Raw genomic sequence first — 17,233 nt, forward strand, 5'->3', positions numbered from 1 at the left:
GACTTACATCCTCGCACACACGTAACATCTTTTGCTCACTCTGGGTGCCCTTGAACTCCAATTCGTGACGGTTCCAAGCTAAGCTAGGTCCAAATTTTTAGCCACATTCGATAGACTGAAAAGATTATTCTTTGAGATGACCCGGAAGAGAGTAAATTTACAATAAAAAATTCAAGAATAAAAGATAAGTGGACGTGAGTTTTTTGTTTGTGCGGAATAAAAGCGAATTTATGTTATTTCATACGACACAGATGCCCTCCGTTCTTTGTGAATGCTTAACGTATATATGCTTATTTAACTCGTAGTCGGTTATTTTCACTCAAAATACACCTTTTGAAATAAGATAGAAACACGAGAGGGACAAAGTCTGGTTGTATTGTTATGGCCAGATTTGGGTATAGACACAAAATGAATGTCCATACACTAGTATAAATAGAGTATAGACACCGAATGTTCAACAGTATGAAGTGTTGATGTAAGTTTGTCATGAAAGCAAGATGTGAACATTTGGCATTAAGTTACTTATTTCTTACCCAAAAAAAAAAAAAAAAAAACATTTGGCATTAAGCTTTTGCTAGTGAACTTGAAGACAAATGTCCAGATGTAATTAAAAGTTGATTTATAATGTTAAGGTCACGTCAAGGCAATCGTTTTCTTTGTAGAGCATTTGTTCTTGTGTGCTCTGTTACTCTCCGTCTTTGGTTGGCTACATGATCGTTCTTTCCCACGGAACGCCATCTATCAGCATTATTCTCGACGGAGGGCGTGCGTCCTTTTTATAGCCCCCAAACATTTGCGAAGTAATTTAGTCGCTTTCGCCTGCTAGAGAAGCAAAAGGCGGACGACCGAAAAGTTAACTCCGGAATGTTTTGATTCTATAAATTCTTATTCTCCACCGAAGAAAGAAAATTTTAAGCTTTTTAAAAAAAATATTGTCAAAGAGTGTCCTGTAATAAATTAGGAAAATTTTGAACTTAATGTATGCGAATGACGCAACTAATTATTCTTCAGCTTGTGGCACTGTGTTGGTGACATCTAGTTTGAATAAGTATTCCTTGCACCGCATAATTCTATTTTTCTTTTAAACACTAAAGAAATTTTGGCTCACGCATTTTTAGATTACAAATTATTCTCATCTTACTGAGCGGATCGTTTGTGGATCTTCCATTTGCTCAGGTGAAACTTCGCCTTCTTTTACTTAACAAAGTCATCGCCATCAGCTTCAAACTCAGCCAATTTTCCCCAGGCTTCGTTCTTTTTATAATCCCTCTCCGACACCGCTTCGACGTTCTGCTGAGGAAGATCATTCTGGCACTGGCCGAGCGAAGCCCCGTTTCGGACTTCATAGAAGATCATTAACACATTGCCCTACATCGCTTGTGTATGTGAACTTTGTATCAATAGAGTATAGACACCAAATTAATTATTTTCAGATAATCGTTAAAAGCTTTATGTTGGTTCCCGAAGTAATGAGTGTTCCAAAAAAGAACTTTCCTTTGGGTCTATTTTAATGACCCGAAAGCAGAAAATGTGTTGATGTAAATTTGTCATGAAGAACGTATGTCACGTTGATAGCAAAATGCATCATTCGACGTTAAACGTTTATTTCAGTCTTCTATTTCACGAAATTGTGATTAATTCTCGAGTTTACAACCTCATAATGGCATAAACAACAGGCGTGACTTAGCTAAGTCATCTATTTTGGTAACGTTCAGCCTAACATCCTTCACCTAATCTGCTCAAGTGAAAGACTGCATATATACTCCAACCCAATCAAACGCCATACAAGGCTTTGATTCCCTGAACATCATCCCCATGCAAGCCCTTGCTGACTCCGGGACTTATGGTGGGATACATAATGGCCCCCGCGACTGAGCTATGCCCTAAACCAAGAAGGTGGCCGATCTCATGCAATGCCACGGTCTCCATGTTGTATGAACCGCTGACTGGACCCGCGGACCATGGCTCGTCCGCATCGTAGTGGAACATACCAACAGTCGGTTGAAATGCGTGGGCTATGACTCCATTGGGACCATCGAACGGGGCACCATCGCCATGGTCCCTCCTCGCGAATGCGATCTTGATGTCCGCAGACTCATAGTTTTGGGATTGGGAGAATGTGAACTGTGTTGCTGAGGCCCACGTATTGAAAGCCCGCGAGACGGGGCCCACCACGTCATCCCGGGTCTCAGGATAGAAGGCATAGGTGAGGTGGTACTTTGAGGACGGCCATTTGGGATTCCCATCGAAGAAAGTGAAGTGGCCGACGGTGTGGAAATTACTCGAGCCGTGGCGAGTCCCTCTCTTGCCCGACCGCATCCGGGAGGTGCCGTTGACAATGTCTGCAGCGCCACACCGAGGCATCGTCATCATAGCCACTGTTTGAGAATCTAAGTTTCCAGTGACCTTTAGATGATAATTGAGCTGGTATAATTTGATGGCAGACTCTAAAAGCTCGTCAAAATCATCATCATTGGCATTGGTTTGGAGGTTGGATTGGTTATAGTTCAAGTACCCGAATTTTTCGAGGTATTGCTTGAGCTCTTGGAGACCCTTGACCTTGTCCCCTTTGTGACATCCTTGGAGATGCTCGATGAACTCAAAGGGGTTTTGCTTTTGGTCATCAGAGTGGGCTAAGACCGATTGAAAGAAGAAACAAGAAACAAGAAGCAGGCATGAAATTGTGGACAAAAACTTTGGATATGCCATTGCGCAAGTGCTTGAGAGATTGCACTTGGTTTTGAATGGTATTGTGTGTGTATTTGCCATCACTTGCGAGACTCTATTTATAGGCTTTTTTCAGTAGTGGAATCATAAGAAAGTTCCTGGCATTGTACGGCCATAACAAGGTCGTGAGGAGAGAGAGGACCGCTACAGTGTACGGTCTATTATTTAGAAAACTTCGTGGAAACGCCAGGATTTCCTGTTTTGACTTGCACTTTTTGCCGTCAAGTTGGGGTATGGGTTTGTACAGTCAATTTGGACAAACAATGCGAACCCAACTTGCTAACTTTAAGACGTAATAGAAGAGACCTTTCTGCGCTTGTCACGGAAGAAATATAAGGGCCGACTATATGATAATTAAGAAATAAAGTTACAATTCAAAGTGTCCAATTCACATGACATGACAAGTATCAGAGATAAGGATAACTATTGTAATACAAATGAAAAATGGACATAACATTTCGAATCGTGCCAAATTTATCAAGGTCCATCCATAAAATCGACGTTTTGAATAATGTCTCGAGTAAAAAATAAAGGCACTAATGATGATTATTTCAACATTGGATACATCAAATATTGTTCAGAGACTTCAAATATCTAGAATGTCTCCTGTAGATGACTGGCTCAGACGCCCAATTTGAAAAATAAAACAGGAGGACAAGACCGGGAAATTGCTGAGTAAAAACGTTGGAAAAACATGGTCGCTAATCTTCCGGACAGTCCGGAGGCTAATGAGAAGTCTTTAAAAAGGGTTGAGCGGACCCTCAGAAGAAAAAAGGCCCTGCCTAACTTGCCTCTTTGACCGAAGACCTTCACGGTCTTGTCCTCTAATTTTTATTCATACGATTCTCTAATTATATTCAAAGCAATGTCTAGAGCGTGTCATATAGTTACCTAGAGAAAGTAATACAAATACCAAATACCATGAACCAATATAAATGTGTCATTTAGATAATAAATTCTCCATGGCTAATTATTCTATTAACAGTAGACGGAATAAATTGTAATCGAAAATCACCAAAAAGTTAAAAAGAAAAAAGTGGGTGTATCCATATGACATTTGTTTAAGCAAATGCTTAGTTTCCAATTAGATAATATGGAATGGGAATAGTAGACATAAATCATTGAACTGAAGAGAATACTAAAGCACATTATAGAAAACGATGGTGAGTTAATGTTTTTTTTTTTGGTAAAAGTCGATGGTGAGTTAATGTTAAAAAAAATTAATTAATGTAAAGAATATTAGGGTTTTTCTCTAATTAGTGCAGATAACAGTGGTTGTGGAGCTAATTTGTGCACCATTCAACCACTCTAGAACAGACTCCAAGGCGAAACTTGAATTGGAGGGGGCGGTTTTGATCTAGACTCTCCCTTCTCTCCCTTTTTCCTTTTCCCTTGGCTGATTTTATTCTCTATTTTCTGTTTCTTGCTGTTCTTCCGTTTTAGAGGTTTCTCTCTCCCATTTCCGGAAGGTTTCTGTCCTAATCAAGTCTAGATTTAGGGTTTTTTTGCATATATAATTTCAGGATTTTGCTTTCATCAAATTTCATTGGTGTAGAGTCCAATTTTGAGAGATTAGAGGAGTTTTGTAAATGTTTTGTTCTCGGGAGTGTCGGATTTGTGCACTTCAACCTTAAGGCAAGCCGTAGTAATAGATGAAGATCTCAATGTATGCTCATTACTAAAGACAGATTCAATGATCGGCTATCAATTCTGGTTCAAGAAATCACATAACTGCTCTTTGAGTATATAATCCATAACTTTGTTCTAATGATAATTCTTCTTATATAGAGCTTGATTTGTCTTGGACTTGTTTGGGATTTGCCTTGATTTGATGTTGGATTGCATTTTTTTTTTTTATTGTATACTCTTGGAAAATGAATGAAATGTTTCTGTGACAATTTTTTTTTATTAAATGCAGAAATTAACAGAGATAAGTGTGTTAAGGTTAATGTTAGCAGGGTAACTAAGAAATTTTCTAGGTAATGTAGATAATTGCGACTCTAGAGCTAACTGCACCGATCTACCCACGCTAGTGTAAAATCAAAGGAATTGCTCAAAAATTGATGCAGTGACAATAATAAAATGCCAACAACCTTGCTTCAGCAGATCAAGAACAAGAAGAGGAGGAAGAATTTCATCCACAATAACCTTTGATAAATGCAGTGACAAAGCTGTATCATGCATTGAAGAACTAGCAATGCACATCACCAGCAAAACAAACCAACTCTTGAGAAATGGGAAAGAAGAACCAATACCAAAAAATTTCACTCAGCACAAGAAAGCAGACGCAACATACGTCACAGACATCAAGCTAAGATTTGGCAGCGTCAGATCTCAGCGGAGCCCGACCATCCAATATTGAAGAAACACCAAAATCAGCATCCTCTTGTGCAAAGCAAAGTGTGATAACCAAGCAGCATGCATTGCCTCTGTGGCGACTGCAGCCCAAGATTAGGGCCAAAGGAAAGTCGAGTTCACTCCTCGAAACGTGACTAATTATCAATCCAGTCCAATTCCCCCCTTGTACAAGTCTGACCTTGCAACTGTTAACGCAGAAAAATTCGTCTCCTTTCATGTATGAACTAAAAAGACGGATCTCAATCCAAACCCACAGTCATGCATCTGTATCCTCAGATAGGTTGTCCTATGAATTCAAAGAGAACACGAAACATCAACAACAATTCCATTTCTCTATTTCCAATCCAATACGCATGAGAGGAGAAAGCACAAAAAGGAGGAAAGCTACTGAAATAGGCAGAAAAGATGTACGGTAGCCGTAGGCCTTCGCATGGAGGAAAACATATATGTACAAGTCCCAGGCGCATTTTCAAACTATTATCATCTGGTTAACATCGAGGTGATAGACCATGCAATCATCTGACAAAATCAGGCTCATTTCATCCGTTGCAACTCCTCCAGCACCATTGTAACTGTTAAGAAACAAAGGGCATTGACCCCAGCCTTTACTCATTTAACCGAAGAAATAGCATCATGTAGCACAAGATATGCAGGTGGACTTAGCTGTTCAACGGGATGAATCGGGTTGAGGGGTTTTCTTCAACAGCGAGTTTCCTCAGAACCAGGATTAGACCCTGGTTGAGGAGCAAACTGGTGAACCAGTTCAACATCTTGTTAATTTCTGAAAAAGCGACCTGATTGCTGGCAGCTGGTTTTAAACCCATGCCCTCTAAGGAAAGAGAGCAAAAGCTCCACACCACTCAACAAGTGAATTATCCTTTTGATTTTATAAAATTGTATCTGTCAGGTTTCATTCTATTTTTTTTATATATCTAAATTCAGTTTCTGAAAGAGTAAAACGCAAGTAAGAAAATACAAACCTAGGGCTCATGTCAACCATCCTCCTTGAGGTCGAGCTCTGCACCTAATATTGGCAAATTTAATACAAAAATTCATGAAAAGCTTGATTAGTGATTGGTCGAACCGGGGACAGGGATCAACTCAATGGACCACATCTAACAGAAGACCCGTAGAAGGATGAACAAATGGACATTTTCTCATCTTTGACAATTGGAAAAAAAAGCAGTAAGATTACACGAAACAACTCACATTTTCATTTTACTGTGGTCACAATAGCAACTAAACAAATGGATGAAACGCATCGCACATCCCTGGGTTCCTTATGCACCAAAGTGGCTGAATGGGCTCTGCACCAATCCCTCTGCTGACCATTCTACTCCTCCATTCATTCAAACGATCAGTTGCTTCAGCGTATCTCTTCATCCCATTCTTGTCCCGGTTCCCTGACCACATGCTTTCTGCCACTGCTGAAGCTCTAGGCCAGATACGTGCATCTAGAACAGTTGGGTCCGCCTGCTCTGACCAGAGTGCAACCTCTCCACCAAGCACCAGTGTTGCTTCCTCCTCAGTTAAACCGTATGTTATATCATAATTGTATATAGTTTGCCATGTTTTGAAAGGTCCACACCATGAACCACCATTCCCCTGATTACTTCCTGGCGGCTGGTCATATTGACTATCATTTCCAAGAAAGTCACCATGCCCACAGTCCAAGTAGTAGAAATCTGATGATGACACAATCGCTCGGTATCCAGATGAGACGATCTTTTTTGTGTTATTGGGACCATTATTCCATGTCTGCAAGATGGTGTGCTCTGGGGGAAGAAGTGATTTATCCACCTTGATAATCGGATCTAACAAGACATCTTCCCAGTAGACAGCAGTCCTATTAAGAGACAAAATATAAGGTAAGGTGGAGTTCACAAATGTCTCAAGTAGCTGACTCAAAGTGCCACCACTCGACAGGAATGCCTGAATTGTTGGATCGGCTTTCCAACAGCCAGGTATGATCTCATCAGCTCCAGCATGGTAGAATTGATCTGGGAATAATGTCACCACATCACGAATGACATTCTTGAGAACTTGATAGGTCTTTGGGTTCAATGGGTTAAGATGACCCGTTCCAGGTTCTGATGCTAGCCGATCTGCCCATTCACTTCCTTCTGGCCACCAAAACATGTTTGCACAGGATACAATTTCTGGATAAGCTTCAGCCCACGATCCTGTATGACCTGATGACCAGTAGAAAAATGCCCGGAACAGAATCAGACAGATACTGTGCTACATTTGGAAATGGTACAAATCTTTCGTAAATCTTGAAAAAAATGAATTTCACCAAGAAGTTGATGCTCATATTGACTATTGATTATTCCTCAAACAATAACAATGATCAGATGACTACAATCGAAATGCTCCCCATTTAAGCTAATTGCTAGTGATTGTTTACATAAAAGCATGTAATATGAAGATCCCACCTTTCCCCCCTGTTTCGCTTTCTTTTTCAGCGATATGCTGAGTTTTCTTGTTCCTCCAGTGAGGGCACTCTTAGTATCAAAACACAAGAATTCTCACTCGATGTTTAATTTTTTTTTTGTTCAGACAAAACTGATCTAATGCATGTCTTCAGCCCTAAGTTTCTAGTGCAGTAATTAGTACAACCAATTCTACATATTTGACATCCTTCTCTTCTTGCATACACAAGTGTCAAAATTTGATTTCTAGCCACTAGTTCAGTTTTAAGGTCCACATTTCTCATTCGGTCAAACTCCCACTTAACAAGTTTCTCTCAGAATCCTTTAGTAGTTAAATAAGGCTATTAGGCGAAGTCTTTGGTTCATTGAAGTAAGAATATTATCAGATCGGCATTAGACATAAGTAGATAAAGGTTAAAAACCAACTTTCTGATTCATCATCCTGTCTCAATGCATATCTACTTGCGTTTTAATAATTTCTTGACTCCTGACACCTCCATTGTGCTATACATCTGCATTATTGTTTTCCTCACTTCCCCCCTTCGATCTTTAAAGTGGAAATGGGTACGCAAGAAATGATCTGAGTCACGAGGTCTCTGTGTGACAAATTATATAAGGTTTATGACTTCAATATTGAGACATCATCCAGAACTGTTTAGTCACAGATACGGATCCTATCAGTCAAATTTTTAATTTAGATTCATAATATCGACAACTGCACGAAATGTGAATCTACGTGTATATTTAATTAGATTGATCAGCACATCACAATGCTTAAACTTGCAATCCTAGAGAACCCTGAACGTCAAAATAATAGTTTTTACTGCAAAACGTGAACACTGCTGAATCTAGATAGTGCATTGATTTTCAAACACATTTTAGCCTCGAATTCATTTGCAAGAAAGTCATAATAGGACAGGACCTGAAAAACAGAGAATCAAGAAAACCAAATGAACTGAGTACACTAATTTATGTTCAGCAGATGCTAATTTTAGCCAAACAAAGAAAGAAAAATAGTCAATGAAGAAGTACTATAAATCCACTCACCAGGCATGTCCAATTCTGGCAATACACGAACCCCATGTTCCAGGCCAAATTCAACGATTCGCCTGACATCAGCTGGTGAGTATTGCATGTCAGACCCATAGGCTCCCTTAGCTGCTAGATCAGGTTCTAAAGGCAACAGCAAAGGGAATGAATGCGAGTCAGTGATGTGCCAATGAAAAACATTGAGCTTGTTGGCACTCATTGCTCCAATGGTCCTTAGGATGTCTTCAACTTTATAGTAGTTTCTCGAGGTATCCAGCATTATCCCTCTATAAGAAAAGATTGGCCAATCCTGCACCTCCACTCCAACAGCCACCCACGAGGGCTTACCCCACACAAGCTGGGAGAATGTCTCAAGACCCCTCATAGCACCCCATACTGTCTCGGCAATCAGGCTAGCTTTGTCACCTGAGGTGGGGATGCTAAGGCTGTAGGATTCATTCACGCCATGGCTGAGAGGAGCAGCTAGATCATTGACCAATACAACCAGAGTTTGCAAAGTGGGGCCATTTGTCATGTTGACATGCTGATTGGAAAGAGGATGGAAATGCTCGGAGAGAATGAGATTAAGGTAGCGGTTAACAGAAGTTGAGAGGTATTGGTGATGGGGAGATTCGATGGTAAAAGAAGGAGAAAGTAAGGTCGCTTGTTGAGTTGGCCATGAAAATGCTCTTGGTTTTGGCCATACACTGATTGCAGTACACTCGACAGATAAGATGGGAGAGCATACTAAAAACATGGTGATGAAAGTGATCAAAATTTGAGTGCCTTTAGTCCACTTAGGAGCAGGGCCATCACTCTGCTCATCCATATTAGTCTCTGGATCAAAACGAATCATCTAGCAGCAGCAAATGACAGCAGCTGCAAGAAAGACACGATTTTAACTACTGAAGGTAGCGTACTGTTAAGGTTGCCAAGATAAGTGAAGGAACTGTCCATTTTCAAATTAAAATACAAAAAGGGATTAATTCAGAATATGAATCGAACGATCACCATATATTCAAAATAACTTTAAGAATAATGCGGAAAAGTGAATTGGAGAATTTTCTGTATATTTCGATCTATACTATAATGGAGAGTAAATCAGACTATTTAAAGGTTTAATTAGATGACTATCTAACATAACATATCAATCAAAATATGCACAATCAAAAGGACATATGTGCAATCTTGAGAGATTCAGAGAATCAACAAAATTATCAGAATTTCTCTAACGAAATTATCCTGGAGAAATACCTAATTATCTCTTACAAGGAGCAAAGGAGACAGTAAACTGAAAGCATTTACTTCATCTTACGTGACCAAATTCACTTCTGCAAATTCCAAGAGCCAAAACAGACGACCCACGTGGAGAACAATGGACCGCTAGCCAGAGGAGTAAAACATGGCATTTGAAACAGAACTCCCCCTTCTAAATACTGGGAAAAAGGAGGAAAGACGAAATCACACCAGCATCAACGAGAATGGATACGGCAAGTACGAATCAAGAAGACAGAAATCAATTGAAGATGCAAGAGATAGCGAAGCACAAGATGTAGAATTACACCAAGAATGAAAAGGTCGAAGCTTTACCTTCCACGAGTGCTCGGACACGCAAATGCAAGCAGAAAACAGCCACATTTATAAGAACCCACTTAGAGGGACGACGATCTCAGTGCATATAACAAAAGGAATCCCTCGACGGACCGGCTAGAGATTGTCTCCGCCATCTGTCTCTGCCGCAAGAGCTCTTTCCGCGTCCTTCACCATCAAAATAAACTATGATTCCTCATATTTCTCGGCCCTCTTGGACTTTTCTCCGTGTCGCTTCTGCCTCCGCAGCGATCGCTGGTCGAATTCTTTAAGCCAATTCGCCCCCTCCTCTCTGGAATTGACGCCATATGGTCTCTTCCCCTTGTCTTATTCCTCGCGCTTCGCTCTGCTGAAAAATTTGGACTCTGAAGAGAGAAAGAGAGAGAGACTGATGACGACTCACGCTGAAAAAATACGTTGCCCCCGCGGCGGATGAGAGGACCTGGAATTTCCAGCAAAAGTAGGCTCTCAGTATTCGCGCGGCCTGTCACAAAGAACCTGTCGGAATTCATCTTGAATTGAATTTTTTCTTTTCGCGGAAAATATTATAATTCCCAAAAACATTTTTTAGAAATTATTTTTCAGAAAAATGATTTTATTTTCTGGTATTCGGTCGAAATCTAAACTTTGAATGGAAATTATTTTCATCGTTCGTTAGTTAATTTAATTGTTTGGAAAAAAATTATCAAAAATTGAATTTTAATATTATTAATTGATCAAAAATTAGTTTTTAAATGAATTTTTAAGTATTTGTATTTTTAAAAATCGGAATTTTTATTCTTTTTTCTTTCTTTCTTTTTTTTTTTCCTTTTTTTTTTCCTTCCTCATTCCTCCTCCTTCTTCCTCCTCTTTCCTCCACCGCCACATGTCTAACGATGGCCGGCTGCCCGACGACCGATCAAAGACCCGATCGCCAGATCCGGCGAGATCGAGGCTCAGCCGATCTCGCTCAAGCTCGCCAGAGTTTCACCAGGCTCTGGCAATCCACGAGCTCGCCAGATCTAATGGTGAAACTCGGGCTCACTTAGATCGGAGCTCGAGCTCCACCGCGATCTAGTGAACTCGGGCGAGGCTCGAGCCCTACCTAGCTCGCCAGATTTGGCGAGCCGCGAGCTCCGCCCCAGGCCAGTGAGAGCTCTGCCTCACTCGATCTAGTGAGGCCCAAGCTCGTCTTCGCCAGATTGGGTTAAGTGAAGCCTCGCCGGCCAAGGGCGAGGCTCGAGCAAGCTTGCGGACAAGGGGACGCTCCACCGCTACTGATCGTCAGCGTCGAAGGAGGACGAGGACGAGATCAGAAACCCAGGCTTCGTGAGGGCAAAGATCCAACACTGACGGATGAGGGGGGATGCTTCGCCACTACTGATCGTCGATGTCGAAGGAGGAGGAGATGAGATCAGAAGGCTTTCGTGAGAAAAAGGGCAGAAATGAGTAAGGAAAAAGCAGCGTGCGACAGCGCGTGCGTAAGGATGGGAAAATGATTTCCTATTTTCAAAAGATGAAATCATTTTCCACAATCTGATGGGGAGTTTTCCATTGACCAAAAAACATTTTCTTTGACCATTTATTTTTCATCATCCGAACATTGAAAATTCAGAAAAATATTTTCTTGAAAGTTGTTTTCCGCGAAACGAATGGACCCTAAATAACAATATACTTTTGACTTCTACCCCTTTCGAAGCCGTCAATAGTTTAGTGTTAGTGATTACTATTATAATGATATGGACTTCCTACAACGTATTGGCACATCTTGGATTTGTAAAATACTCTTTTGTACTCGGGACTGTGTAATTCTGTAGTATATTGACTCATTTCTGACATCCTTATTTTATTTTATCTTGGCAGGCCAATAGATTAAATTAATAATCTTGCCAGTACAAAGTACAATCAAAAGATATGTTTATCATTGACAAATCATGAGTAGAGACGAAGTGACCAGAGATGGAGACGGCCTCCTATCGACTTTTTTAATCGAAGCAAGTCTCGAACATCGACAATTCATCGAGTTGAGATCATCGCTCATTGGGTCAAATTAGGGACAGTCATTCAAAAAATAGGACTGTTGTCGGCCTACATGATCTTTTCCAATAGGAGCAGTCGAAGCGCGTGGAGCATTGGCTGCTTCGGGCACGTTGTTGTGTCTAGCCATAGCGCTTACAAGAAGTGCACCTAGTGCAAAAGCCATGCGATACGGGGCAACATGGGATTCACCGAAAACCCTGAAATATAAGAGATAAGATACTTGAAAGTTTTGTATTAACTTTGCAAGTTACTGTGACTAACAAACGAATAGGAGAATGAAGAAATAATTTTTGTCTATGGCGATCATAACAACCATTAGCAAAGGAAAACCATGAAGGTTATGTATGTCTTTTTACTTATGGATCTTAATGGAATAGGCTTTCTATTGGAAATTTGTCTTTCCTTATCCCACGTAGGAAAGTTGAAAAGAGATAAACCAATTAATAAGTGTAAGACTTCTTTAATACTTTAAAGAAAAGATTGAATATAAACTAAACATCACCATACCTATGTATGGGTGTGCGATTATTAGACACACTTAGCACAAGCGTGCCCATGATTTAATTAGCACTAATCCTTTTAAATTTATTTTTATTTTATTCCGTACAATTATCTTATTAACTTTAATAAGTTCAAATGTTGTTTTTGTTTATTAAGTATTTTTGGAAATTATGAAAATTCAAATTTTTATTTATTGAAAAAGATTATTATTTTTGTTATCCCAAATTTTTATATTTTTGTTTTTTCAATATAACCTTTGGAAATAATACTGCGTTTAGTTTGCAACTTTTCACGAAATGTTGCATTTGTTCATTTTTCAACTTCTTCCGAAGGGACACCCACTAACCCCTTTATTTTTATTTTTACTTTTATTTTATTCTGTACGATTATCTTATTAACTTTTATTAGTTCAAAAGTTGTTTTTATTTATTAAGTATTTTTGGAAATTACGAAAATTCGCAATTTTATTTATTAAAAAAGGTTATTATTATTATTATTATTATTATTATTATTATTATTATTATTATTATTATTATTATTATTATTATTATTATTATTTTCTATTATTCCAAATTTGTATATTTGTGTTTCTTTACACAAAGGGTTACATTTGTTCATTTTTCTTCTTCGGAGGAACACCCACTAACCCCTTTATTTTTACTTTTATTTTATTCCGTATTGTTATCTTATTAATTTTTATTAGTTCAAAGGTTGTTTTTGTTTATTAAGTTTTTTTTTGGAAATTATGAAAATTGAAATTCCATTTACTAAAAAAGATTATTATTTTTTATTATTCCTAATTTTTATATTTGTATTTTTCAAGACAACATTTGAAAATGATACTCGTTCAATTTGCAACCTTTCACAAAAGGTTGCATTTATTCATTTTCAACTTCTTCCGAAGGGACATCTTTGTTTATTTTGCAATTTTTTTCCGAAAGGATGCATTTGTTAAATAAAAATAAAGGGGTTAGAGCTAATTAAACCATATGCGCCCAAGTACTAAGTGCGCCTAATAATCGCGTAATTATTTACGCACCCACACGTGGGTATGGTGGGGTCTAGTTCACACCCAACTTTTTCTTTTAACACACTAAAGAAGTCTTAAACTTTTTAATTAGCCCATCTCCTCCCAACTTTCTTATGTGGGACAAGGAAAAGCACATTTAATTTGTTTTACGAACAAACTTCTAACACTTTCCAATTCGAGAAGTACGCATCTGCCAGCACCCATTTCTATCAATGTCTATACAAGAACTAACAACAAAAGGTTTAGAAGAAATCCTTGAATTGGCCTGTGTATATTTACTCAAATTCAAATCCTAAATGGGACAGATATAGCAAATTATACCCTTGAGCCTAAGCACAATCATATAAACAAGTTAAGTAAATCAAATATAGGAACAAGAAAAGAGAAAATGCTCAATCGATTTATAGTGTTTCAGCCCAAACTTGGTGCCTACATCTACTTCCTAAGCTTTACCAGGAGTTAAAATCCGCTATCTCAAAAAGGAAATTACAATTTGGTTAAGGAGGAGCCTATCCAAATACTCCAGCACAACTCGAATTCATAACTGGTATATGGGAGTGTCTCTCAATAGACAATAGCAAGCCCTTTGCACGACTGTTTCAGCAATCTCCAACAGAATACATGTGTTTTGCCCACTTAAACAAACTCAAGAGACCTCACTGCGCAGAATATTCTAACCCAAAGGTAGCCATTGAAGCTTCAAAAACAGTTTACAGAAACAAAGTCAGTCGACTGGCGTGAGGGGCAAGAATAAGAAGGTGGAAAAGAACTTGGCATCCATGGCTGAACTGATGAACGCGCACTCTTTTAGCAGAGAATGAGTAATGAATGAATGTTATTTGCGCTGTTGCACGGATCGAAGGAGCTCTATTTGCGGAAATTGAAATGGTCGTGCATGGAAGAAACGGCCCGTACGGTACTGATAGACAACGACCACATCTCTTCGCGAAGGACGCGTAAAGACTGGGAAATCGAGGAAAGAAACCCTGAGAGTATGGTACTACAAGACAACGACCTTTACTAGGTCTTTGAGAAGAAGAAGTATGCGACTGGGAACAGAAGAAGCAACAAACTCAATTGTTAATCCTCTGTATTTCATAGGAAAAGCCTTGCAGACATTGACCTGATCTTTGATCCCCACTTACCGTTCAAGCATTGTATAATTCAAAAGTATCAACACATGGTATTCTTATATCGCATGCGAGAAGTCACAAATGCCATGTAGGTACCTTCTACTTTCATTAAGAGACAATAATAGAAATAGTCTCTAAATTTTGACACAATGTGCAATGTCATCCCTAAACTTTTAATTTATTCAACATAGCCCATGAACTATTAGTAATTGTTCAATGTAATCCTTCAATTTTACATAATTTAGGGATTAATATTTACTAACAGTTTATGGACCACATTGAACAAATTAAAAGTTCAATAAGAACATTACACATTGAGCCAAAGTTTAAGGATCGTGTTAACCAAATTACAAGTTTAGTGATGATATTGCACATTAGATAAACGTTAAGGACCATTGTGTTATTTTCCCTCTCATTAAACATGTAGTATACAACAATGATAGTGCAAATCAAAGTACAAGGAAACGTGTTTTTTTGGTGAGACCTACTTTGAATTCTATATCTTCTTAGGCGATTAACTTAGGGGGGAATTCCAAATAAAGGTTTGAAGTACTTTCATGTTATTAAATAATGGCTCGAAGTAGATTTTGTTTCAACTAAGGACCTGAAATGCCCTCGTTTTCTTAAATAAAATCATGAAGTGAATATTGTTTCAAATAGGGGTTTGAAGTAGCCATATTAGTCTCAAAGAAGAGCCTGAACTCAATGGCTAGTGAAGGGGATTTTTGTCTTTTAATTTTGTAAACTATTTTTCCTTTTTTCTTTCTTTTTCTTGTTTCATTCTCTCCATATATGAGAGAGAGAGAGAGAGAGAGAGAGGCCCTCTAGTGGCCATTGCCCCATCACCGGTGGGGTGGTGGCGATGGGGCAATGGCGATAGTCAACAGGGTCATTGGCGCTTGGGCAATGGTCAACGACTGTCACTAGAATCGGGAGAGGTTCCACATTTATTGCCCCGATCTGGGTGAGGGCCACCAATACTTGTGCCCATGGTTGTATTTTTGCTTTTTTTTTAACAAAAGCTCTAATTTAATTTTAATTTTAATATAAATTGTCTTTGTATGGAAATACCCTCGATCAACCAAAATATTTTACTGATTAGCGAGCTCGCAAGTTTAAGCCCTTATTTGATCAGCCATAATTATTTCAGATTATTATTTGTAATTTTTCCTTAACTTAATTTAGGATAAGGCAACGTTGAGATCACTAATTAATCATCAGTCTGCTATCATATGGAGCAACAGCCACCACCCCTTAGCATGTAATAGGCATGAAAACTTCTCAAAGTAAAATTACAAAAGGCTTTCCACCACTGTGGAAAAAAAAAATTACTATTTATGAACTCCATATGTTTCCTAAATCGCGATTATAATGGAAAAACTCTATTGAGTTTGAAATAACAGCAACAATGTTTTGTGCATTGTGCTTTGTAAGTATCTCCCTATTACTTGCCATTAGCTCCACATGAAATTCGACGAAACAAGATGAATTTTGAGATAAAATTACATTTCCTTTTAATACATTAACTAACACATTATATCGCGTGAGTATGTGTACTTTGTATCAATAGAGTATACACACCAAATTAATTAATTTCAGATGATCGTTAAAAGATGAATGTTGGTTCCCGAGGTAATGAGTGTTCCAAAAATGAACTTCCCTTTGGGTCTATTTTGAATGACCCAAAAGCAGAAAATGTGTTTGATGTAAATTTGTCACAAAGAAGCGTTTGTCACGTTGATAGCAAAAGGCATTATTCAAAATTAAACGTCAATTTCAGTCTTCTATTTCACGAAATTGTGATTAATTCTTGAGTTTATAGCCTCAAAATGGCCTAAACAACATGCGTGACTTAGGTAAGTCATTTATTTTGGTAACGTTCAGCCTAACATCCTTCACTTAATCTGCTCAAGCAAAAGGCCGCATGGATACTCTAACCTAATCAAACGCCGTACAAGGTTTTGATTCCCTGAACATCATCGCCATGCAAGCTCTTTCTGAATCTGGGACTTATGGTGGGATACATTATAGCCCCCGCGACTGAGCTATGTCCAAACCCAAGAAGATGGCCAATATCATGCAAAGCCACGGTCTCCATGTCGTACGAACCATGGACTGGACCCACGGACCCTTAGAAGAAAAAAAGCCTTGCCTAGCTTGCCTCTTTGACAAAAGACCTTCACAGTCTTGTCCTCTAATTCTAATTTATATGATTCTCTAATTATATTCAAAGCAATGTTTATAGCGTGTCATATAGTTACTTAGAGAAAGTAATACAAATACCAAATACCATGAACCAATATAAATATGTCATTTAGATAATAAATTATCTGCTACTAATCATTCTCTAACAGTAGACCAAATAAATTGCATTGTAAAATCACCAAAAAGTTTAAAGAGAGAAAGTGTGCATC

The 17,233-nt window shown here is 38.6% G+C and overlaps 2 protein-coding genes across 6 annotated transcripts; both read right to left on the reverse strand.

Annotated features, from left to right (window-relative positions):
• Nucleotides 1-1,582: 1,582 nt before the first annotated feature.
• LOC104426224 (metalloendoproteinase 3-MMP) lies at nt 1,583-2,743 on the reverse strand. The gene has a single exon (XM_010039205.3). It carries the CDS (start codon nt 2,707-2,709, stop codon nt 1,774-1,776), a length of 936 nt encoding a protein of 311 aa, XP_010037507.1. The 5' UTR covers nt 2,710-2,743; the 3' UTR covers nt 1,583-1,773.
• Nucleotides 2,744-4,850: 2,107 nt separating this feature from the next.
• On the reverse strand, nt 4,851-10,601 carry LOC104426225 (beta-hexosaminidase 2). 5 transcript variants are annotated; one of them, XR_005547817.1, is made up of 6 exons: nt 10,137-10,601; nt 8,565-9,425; nt 6,295-7,277; nt 6,066-6,109; nt 5,497-5,962; nt 4,851-5,371 (listed from the first exon to the last, which is right to left on the reverse strand). XR_005547817.1 is itself a non-coding variant. In XM_010039208.3 (4 exons), exons 2-3 carry the CDS (start codon nt 9,400-9,402, stop codon nt 6,325-6,327), a joined length of 1,791 nt encoding a protein of 596 aa, XP_010037510.2. In that variant the 5' UTR covers nt 9,403-9,425; nt 10,137-10,601; the 3' UTR covers nt 4,851-5,371; nt 6,295-6,324. The 5 variants fall into 5 exon arrangements, 2 of the variants coding, with proteins under 2 accessions (XP_010037510.2, XP_010037508.2); XR_721813.3 differs by lacking the exon at nt 5,497-5,962; XR_005547816.1 differs by lacking the exon at nt 4,851-5,371 and having other exon boundaries at nt 5,394-5,962.
• Between the last annotated feature and the right edge of the window lie 6,632 nt (nt 10,602-17,233).

The sequence above is a fragment of the Eucalyptus grandis genome, chromosome 11 (genome assembly GCF_016545825.1).
Source record: "Eucalyptus grandis isolate ANBG69807.140 chromosome 11, ASM1654582v1, whole genome shotgun sequence".
NCBI lineage: Eukaryota > Viridiplantae > Streptophyta > Magnoliopsida > Myrtales > Myrtaceae > Eucalyptus > Eucalyptus grandis.

What these genes read in the sequence shown, in the direction of transcription:
- LOC104426224 (XM_010039205.3), bottom strand. Translation starts at nt 2,709, where the DNA reads ATGGCATATCCAAAGTTTTTGTCCACAATTTCATGCCTGCTTCTTGTT.
- LOC104426225 (XM_010039208.3), bottom strand. Translation starts at nt 9,402, where the DNA reads ATGATTCGTTTTGATCCAGAGACTAATATGGATGAGCAGAGTGATGGC. An exon ending in GCCAGAATTGGACATGCCTG is followed by an intron (nt 7,278 to 8,564) that starts GTGAGTGGATTT and finishes ACTGGTCATCAG; the next exon opens with GTCATACAGGATCGTGGGCT.